At 32.9% G+C, this 9,098-nt stretch overlaps 1 protein-coding gene across 10 annotated transcripts; it reads left to right on the top strand.

The window, feature by feature from the left end:
* The first annotated feature begins 294 nt into the window (after window positions 1–294).
* On the top strand, window positions 295–6,017 carry LOC139891846 (uncharacterized). 10 transcript variants are annotated; one of them, XM_071874867.1, is made up of 12 exons: window positions 295–541; window positions 1,154–1,321; window positions 1,735–1,928; window positions 2,037–2,176; window positions 2,258–2,364; window positions 2,488–2,593; window positions 2,720–2,973; window positions 3,683–4,256; window positions 4,645–4,695; window positions 4,942–4,993; window positions 5,575–5,635; window positions 5,751–6,017. In XM_071874867.1, exons 8-12 carry the CDS (start codon window positions 4,005–4,007, stop codon window positions 5,857–5,859), a joined length of 525 nt encoding a protein of 174 aa, XP_071730968.1. In that variant the 5' UTR covers window positions 295–541; window positions 1,154–1,321; window positions 1,735–1,928; window positions 2,037–2,176; window positions 2,258–2,364; window positions 2,488–2,593; window positions 2,720–2,973; window positions 3,683–4,004; the 3' UTR covers window positions 5,860–6,017. The 10 variants fall into 10 exon arrangements, with proteins under 10 accessions (XP_071730968.1, XP_071730969.1, XP_071730965.1 ...); XM_071874868.1 differs by having other exon boundaries at window positions 2,037–2,180; XM_071874864.1 differs by having other exon boundaries at window positions 2,037–2,364; window positions 3,683–3,843; window positions 3,967–4,256.
* Window positions 6,018–9,098: the final 3,081 nt, after the last annotated feature.

The raw sequence follows: 9,098 nt of genomic DNA, 5'->3' as shown, positions 1-9,098 counted from the left end.
CTTGCTATCGTGACATGAAGAACCGTAAAGGCAAAGACAAATGCCCTTAATTTGTTTATTTTTAATCGATTTTCATTATCACTATCACTATATACATTAAAAGAGAGTCTCGATTAACTAATAATTATTTTCAAAACCCCCTTAATTACCATTAGATTAGAAAATTACATTACAATATCCCTTAATCCAACGATCCTTAATCATTCACTAAAAATATTAGCTAATAAATCAATTTTAAAAACACTCGTTCCTAAAATACAGCTTTTCTAATAATAAAAAAAAAACACGGGAGAAATCAAATTAAAACTACAGTGTCGTAAACCCTAATTCAATTATCTTTGTTTTTTACGGATCATCCAAGGGTTGCCTTTTCGCCTAAAATTGGCTAGATCGTGAACCCCAACAATCGTGCACCACATCATGTTGTTGTTGGTAGTTTAATTCCCATTCGTTTCTATCGCAAAAAATAACAATCGATGGAAGACCATATCGATGCATAGCAGTTCTTCGGATTGGAAATTTATCAAACTGGTGCTTTTAGGTAATTTCAATCGACGCTTAAGATTTCCACTCAATTTAATCTCCGATTACGACTTACACCTCTTATAAATTTTGAATAGGGTTCCTAAATTTCTTTGATTATGATAATTTACAAACTTGATTCGTTATTTACAACATGATGATTTCGTTCGTGATATTTACCAAATACATTTAGGATTATCATGATGACTTCTCGTTCATGAATTACTTTGTATGTGAAGGTATTAATTTTTTTATTTTGAATTTTGAAATCATTCCATTATAAGTCAAGTTCCTAGACTTTTTGTAGTAATTAAGGTAGGATATTCGGTATTGGTTTTTGTTTTCATGAGTTTTAGAAATAGAAATTCCAATGATTTATTTAACATGTGATTTGTCTGCTTAATTTAATACAATGGTTAAATAATGTTAACCCTTATAAGATACTGGACACATTGATTCAACAACCCAAGAATGAAAATGGTTTGATGTTTTTGTTTATATATTGTTTACTTGGTTTCAGTTTCAGTTGTTGGGTGAGCTCTATAAAAGTTGTTAGGTGAACTCTATTTATAGAGTTGATATTATTGAACCATTGAATGAAAAGGGTTTAGTCGTCTGATTTTCATCGCAGGTGTGTTCGCCTGTTAGATTCAATACTTTGTATTGAAGTTATCAGAGCAAGGTGCTATCACCAAAAGAATGACAACCATCAAATAAATGGTGGGAATGGATATTTTGCGTAGTGACAAAACTGGCACTCACCTTGAACAAACTTACAGTTGACAAAACACTAATTGAGGTCTTGTTTCAATACATACATGATACATGATCATATTTAAATGTAACCTTTTTAATTTATTATATGTATTTTTTTTAGCTTATTGTTGAGAAAGAGTATACTAACAACGAGTCTCATTGATTTATTGGTTTATAACTATATGTATAATGGGCTATACATAAACAACTTTAAATCATAACATGTCAAACATTCAATTTACTGAGTCAGTGTTTAAATGCATTCGATCAACATTCAATTTTGTATATTTTGATTTGTTGCTTCTATGAAATTGATTTGTTCACCATGATCTTCAAGTATGTCGATTACGATTTATCTTTTTAATTTAGGGTTCATACGATCGACTATAACATCAGGTAGGAGTGTAGGACAAGTTCATTTGAATTTAAATTTTAAATAGTGTGAGTTTTTTATAGGTGACAATTACCTCTGAAGTGATCTCAAAATCCAAATGCCGAGCTATATTAAAATGTTTGACTGAGAAGTACGTGACTTCACACATGGGTAATCGGTGGTTGGCTTATGATGGTAAAAAGAGCGCATTTGCTGCTGGATCACCACCTTTAGCGTCCAAAGAATTAGTTGTTACTGTCCCTGATAATGAAGATGGGTATATACACTTTGCCATTCTATTTACTAATATCTTCATGAATGTATGTCAGATATTTTGTATTTAATACAACAGTACTTATTATGTTGTGCTATGTTAAATCTGTAGAACTTGTGATTATTAAGTCAACATAAAGTTTGCTGCTAAAAAAGAGTTTGATCATTTAAGACGGTTTTTAAACGGTAGAGGTCGCGATAATCCTCAAGAAACTATCTCTTGATGTGGTTTTGAGAGATACTGCTTCATAAGTTAGTAATAAGAGTTCTTACTGTTACTTATTTTAATATATTTTTAATAGTATACACAATACACTATGTTTTGTTGAGCAGATATGGCTGCATGGGCATTTTTCAGTAAGACTATGGTGTCTGATTTTGTTATGGAGTACCTTGGCAAAGATGTAACTAGGCCACTGTCAGATCAAGATAGAATTCGGGTGCCGTTTATCATGTATATAATAGTAACTTTTTATGCATGGTATATAACAAATACTGCATGGTTTATAACAAATACTGCATGGTTTATAACAAATAGTAACCTTTTGCGTTTCTAATCGCAGGTGAAAAGGTGTTGAAAGGTGTAAGGGTCGAAGTTTATATTGGGGCTTATTACAAAAGAACCTACAAATTTCAGAACTTAAAGCAGCACACTGCCAACCAGCTCACGTAAGCTTTTACTTCACTTGTTTTTATCACTTCAATTAAGCTGTGTGTTTCAAAGTTGGATTTTTAAGGATTTTGAGTCACACACCCATTTTGACCCGACCCGACCCGACCCGTGTGAAATTGCAGATTTCCTGTTGATGGGAGCACCATATTGGTTGTGAATTACTTTCGGGAAAAGTACAACGTCACCCTAAAATATCCATTCATCCCTGCAATCCAAGCTGACACTGATGCAAAACCAACATATCTACCCATGGAGGTTCAGTTATATATATAGAATTTGGTACATGGTTTAAAGATCTTTTTGTTATAGCGACTCCCATGGTTCTGCAGTTTGTCCATTTAATTCAACAGAAGCCTGAGTCCTTCAACCTCCACCTGTAATTGGTTTTTTATTTTATTTTTTGTATCTACATTCATATTCATATCATTTTTTTTTTCTTTTTTTCTCTGTGTTTGTGACATTGAAAAAATTTCCATGATTGTAGTTCAAGTATCACCAAATGGGTCGTCAATCAGAATTCTTCCAGCTGTGGGTCAATTAAATATGATTGACTTAGTAACATTCCAACCTCAGCTTTTCACTCTAAACCATTTTCTCAACTTTATAATAATATTTTTATCTTTATTTTGCGAACGAAATTAGAAAATGATCAATGGAGGCAAAGTGAACTTTTGGGCTATAGTAAATTTCTTCAGAAATGGGCAAGATACCATTAATCGTAAATCAAACTATTGAACCAAACATAATTTTGGTCTAAACCATATTATAGTTAAAGACCCTATTTCAAAACATAAGGTCTAAATATAATTTTGTTTCAAATCATATTATAGCGTTCTTATATTTCAAAACAGACACATTTGCTTATAATCATCTTTAACAAAATTTTGATATGGATACAGTTTTTTTGTGCTTTGCAGTCTGCTTGCTCGGCCCAGCTTAGCCCATTTGACCCACATTAAAATAACTTATTTTGAGCCAAACCCATTCTGACTCATTTCCCTACTGACTTTGTATTTAAAAAAGTGGTTAATTAGTTGTTTGAATAAGGAGGGAATTGCATGATCTAATAGAACTATCATTTGCAGGTAGCAAAAGATGCAAAGTTAGACAAGTTTGAAACACCTGCTAAGATAAAGCTGATGCCAGATCCATGGACTCCTGAATCTGGGTTAGTCACCGCGGCTCTTAAGTTGAAACGGGAACAACTGAAGTCAAAGTTTAAGGATTATCTGGATAAGTTATATGGGTGATGATTTTACCTTTCGCCTCTACTTTTGTAAAAGCTAATACTTGTGTTATAGGGTTATTAGAAAAAGGAGGGATGTTTTCTATATGTTTAAATGATTAAATTTTGAATTTTTGAATATAGTTAATTGAGATTAGTTTGGGGGTGCCCGGTGCCGGAGTATGGATTTTAGAGTCTGCGCAGCAACTGGGGACCTCTGGTTAATGATGGGCGGTAGTGAGTCCGGTGGTGGTGGTGGTGGTGGTCGTGGTCGGATGTTGGGTGGTGTATTTAGTCATGAAAGTGAACATGATTTAGCAGCAATGGTTATTGATGTTTTGGAAAATGGAAGTAGTTATGGTGGTGATTCAAGGTGTGTAGTGACAACGGTTCAAGTTTTTTCTGGACTTGCTCAGCTTGCCGACAAGATTTCGGTATCTTTCTGTTTGTGTACATTCAATAATGATAATGATCATATTATATAATTCATCACTCATTAATTATTGCTATTATGTTTTACTTTATATGCTTTTATAATTTGTGATTATTCATAATGATATCGAAGTTCGTTTGTAGGATGTAGAGGTCGATTTAGTATATAAACCATAAATAAATTTGTTACGACTTTGATTAATACAGACAGTAGGCAGTTTGGAAGTGCGATTGGGAATTGAATCAAACTATTGTCTCTTAAGTGCTATATGATTTCACAAATTGTACTAAAATTATTAATTATGATCATGGATTTCGGAAGATTGCTGAAATGTATATATATATATTTTTTGGCCATCTATTATTGTTGATATATCTGGTTGATGGCAGGAAACCAGTAATTGGACCGTTGGACCCCTTAGTAGAGATAGCTTTTCTATGGTAAGTGGTAACGTTCGTCTATCAGGTTTTCCTTTGTAATAATGGAGAAGAGAGCAATCATATTTTTTGTATTAAAAATAAGCAAGTAATGTAAAAAAATCAATGTAAATGTGATTTTTATTTTGGTTAGAGAAAGTTCCATATTTCTTGACAGCAACTTCCATATATATATATATATATATTTTATATTTCTTTTTCTTGTCATTATAATATGGTTTTATTTCATTCATCTTTCTGATAACTTAGATTGGGTCTGCTGTTGGTGGTGTGTCAAACGCATTTTATGGACTCAATCTAGGTATGTGATGCATTATTAGTCAGTTTGTATTTGTCACATTAAGTAGCCATTATTTCGCAAGACTATACATGCTTTGCCAGGAATTTAGCCTTCAAATGTAACGCGATAAAATTTTGGATGATCTAACATTCATTGCAAAGTATTATTCATTGTTTTTCTTCGTGTGCCGGTTGTTCAAAGGCGGGTGAAAGGGACAATGTGGTTGCATTTTTTGATTGGTGTAAGTTTCTAAGTCCACAGTTTTGGCAGGCACTCACTTCCATTGAGTAATGTAGGATTTGTCATTTAGTATGCATCTAAATTTACAGAGTATTAGCTTGAAATTTCTACCATTCAAGGAGCAGATAAATTCCATAAATTGGAGGTGGTAAAATGGACGGGATCATGGATGAGTTGGGTTGCAGGAAAATTTTTGTATGGGTCATAACATGCCAAGCTAGGTTACCAGAAACTGTTTTCATCCAAATTATTTGTATAAATAAAAAATAAAATCCGTCTGTTTATATTTCTGATGCAATTGTGTCTTTTCTTGATGTTCATCTTGAATTCATTTCTTCTGGTGGCTGAAAATTCTTATGCAGCCCCCCCTGGTGATAGTTTTCTCATCAGCATGTGCAGGATTGGCATGTTAGTCTCTCTTATGTACGTAGTATAGTCTTATCAACATGTGCAAATGTGCCTTCCTCTTTTTCTTCTCTCTTATGTGTTACAGTATTTATCAACTCAATTACTCTTTTTGATTGAATAAAATTTGTAGGTGGTGCAATTACAGCACTCGCTCAACTTGTATCTTAGTCTTATCACGCATCAGTCTCTTCCCCATCATTACCTGCACCTCCACCTCCACCTCGGGATGGCGACATTAACAAATCTGAGACTTCCTCCACTCTATAATCATATGCTGCTAATATCATTCGTGCTCTTTCATACAAGCAAATGCCCTTTTAGGGCGTGAATTACTTCATTTCCATGTAAAATTTTGATTGAATTTTTGAAACTTGATCTAAATCATAACAAATGCATACCAAGTAGCACGTACATGCTAAATTGTAATTTATGTCTTGCATGAAATCATATATTCATTTATACTAATGTTTTTTGACTTTCTTCTGCTTATCTTGACGTTAGTTCATTATAATTGCCATTAGTTTTAACATCTGAAGTGCATGTAGTATCGAACCAATGAGGGTGCTTTGGTTCATGGTCAGGTTGGAACTGAAACGGATTAGATATTTGATTGGTTTATATTGTGATTCGAATGCCAAATTAAAGCATTGCGTTATTTAAAAGATCGAGCTTTCTTGACAACTCATTCCTCTACCTATTGGTTTGGAATCGTCATGCTCCAAACTCACCATTATTTAACTCATATATATGCCAATAAGCTTACTTGCTAACCTATTGCCCATTGTAGGAACTGCATTTTACTATGGTCAAACAAGTATTATTTTACGTGTCATTTTCCTTGTCATTTTTTTAGTAACTACTTATATTTTAGTTATGATCACAAAAGATAATCTCATTGTTTTAGAGGTATGGATAAGATTTAGGGATGGTGGCTGTTAAACCACTAAAAGGAGTGAAGGTGGAAGTTACTGATTTGGACTGGAAAATCACTTTCTTCTTGCTCTATCTCTTAGCCTCAAATGTCTCTTACTTTTGTTTAAACAAGATTTTTTTTTTTTTTTTTTACACATTTGAACTGTTTGATTGTTTATTTGCGTTATCATGATTGAAGATTATCTTTACCTATTTAGGGTTTACGGTTTATGATTTACAGTTTAGGATTTAGGGTTTAAGGTTAAAATTTTAGAATTTAAGGTTTAGAGTTTAGGGTTTAGGGTTTAGTGTTTACGGTTAAGTGTTTAGGATTTAGGGTTTAGAGTTTAGGCTTTAGAGTTTAGGGTTTAGTTTTTAGAATTTATGGTATGGAGTTTACGGTTTACGGTTTGGGGTTTTACGGTTTATGGTTTAGAGTTTAGTGTTTAGGGTTTAGATATAGGGTTTAGGGTTTAGGTTTTAGAGTTTAGGGTTTAGGTTTTAGAGTTTATGGTTTAGGGTATAGGGTTTAGGGTTTAGTGTGTAGGGTTAAGGGTTGGTAGTTTAGGGTTTAGGGTTGATTTAGGGTTTATGGTTTATGCTTTACGGTTTAGATATAGGGTTTAGGGTTTAGATATAGAGTTTAGGGTTTAGAGTTTAGTGTATAGGGTTTAAGGTTTAGTGTTTAGGGTTTATGGTTTAGACTTTAAGGTTTAAGGTTTAAGGTTTAGATTTTAGAATTTATGGTTTAGATTTTAGGTTATAGGGTTTAGGGCTTAGGTTTAGTTTTAACAATTTATGGTTTAAAGTATAGATATAGGGTTTAGGGTTTAGGATTTAGTGTATAGAATTTAGATTTTAGGGTTTGGGGTTTAGGGTTTAGTGTATAGGGTTTAGGATATATGGTTTAGGGTTTAGGTTTTGGGGTTTAGAGTTTAGGGTTTAGATTTTAGAATTTAATGTTTAGGGTTTAGGGTACAGGGATTAGGGATTAGAGTTCAGGGTTTAGGGTTTAGGGTTTATTGTGTAGGGTAAAGGGTTGGTGGTTTAGGGTTTAGGGTTGGTTCAGGGTTTATGGTTTAAGGTTTAGGATTTAGGGTTAAGAGTTTAGGATTTAGAGTTTAGGGTTTAGGGTTTAGGGTAAAGGATTGGTGGTTTTGGGTTTAGGGTTGGTTTAGGGTTTAGATATAGGGTTTAGGGTTTAGAATTTAGTGTATAGAGTTTAAGCTTAATGGATAAAAGGATTAACGTTGAGAGTTAATGGTTTAAAGTTTCAGAATTGCTATTTAGGGTTTACGATTTATGGTTTATAGTTTATGATTTAGGGTTAAGATTTTAGAACTTATGCTATAGGGTTTAAGATTTAGTGCTTAGTGTATAGGGTTTACGGTTTAATGTTTAAGGTTTAGGGTTAAGAGTTTAGGGTTTAAAGTTCAGGCTTTAGAGTTTAGGGTTTAGTTTTTAGATTTTATGGTATAGAGTTTAGGGTTTAGGATTTAAAGTTTTATGGTTTATGGTTTACTATTTCGGGTTTAGATATATGGTTTAGGGTTTAGGATTTAGTGTATAGGTTTTAGAGTTTAGGGTTTGGGGTTGAGATTTTAGAATTTAGGGTTTAGGGTTTAGAGTTTAGGGTTTAGTGTGTGGGGGGTTAAGGGTTGGTGGTTTAGGTTTTAGGATTGATTTAGGGTTTATGGTTTAGGTTTAAGGTTTAGAGTTTAGTGTATAGAGTTTAAGGTTTAGTGTTTAGGGTTTATGGTGGCAGTATATATTTTATATTCACAACAAAAAGATCTCTTCACCTGCTACCATTAATTTATTTACAAAATCCTCTCAACTACCTTCCATTCCACCATGACGAAATTAGGTTTGTCTGTTTTCTTGATCTCCACTTAGGTTAGTTTACAATTTTCGACACACTTTGCATTAATAATAGGGTTTATCGATTTCAAAACCTGATGAATTTGGGTTAGGTTTATCATCACAAGTTTTTATTTAAACAACTTTAAAATCAACTAATGGATTTGCACTTTATATGGATTTATGTTCTTTATTTGCACATAAATCTATTTAATCTCACTTTTTAGTGACTGATTAATACCAGTCTTTTCAGTCACAGCTTCCCACATGCAAGTGTGATACTGTGAACTGTGTTGTAGATTAAAGTTCATATCAGGTGTTCAGTTTCCATATTGCATGTCTATATATTTTATAATTATGTGCAGAATTCTATCAGTAATGATGCTTAGGGTTTATATGCCAACAATTTGTATTTTGCACTTTAAAACTAAAAACCAAACTAATTTCACATAGGGTTTATAATAACAACATATATATTTTATTCAACACTTTTAAATGAACCGATTGATATGCACTCTTAGATCAATTTGTGTTCTTTGCTTGGACATAAATGGATTGAATCTCACAAATACACATATGGACGTGTAATGCCAACACCAATGATATTGCTTAGGCTTAATATGCAAACAAATTGTATAGTGCCCTCTAGAGCCGGATTACTAACTGATTTTGCTTAGGATTTATAATAACAACATATTTTAGTCAT

The sequence above is a fragment of the Rutidosis leptorrhynchoides genome, chromosome 2 (genome assembly GCF_046630445.1).
Source record: "Rutidosis leptorrhynchoides isolate AG116_Rl617_1_P2 chromosome 2, CSIRO_AGI_Rlap_v1, whole genome shotgun sequence".
Lineage (NCBI taxonomy): Eukaryota > Viridiplantae > Streptophyta > Magnoliopsida > Asterales > Asteraceae > Rutidosis > Rutidosis leptorrhynchoides.
This window is presented reverse-complemented; position numbering and strand designations above follow the sequence as displayed.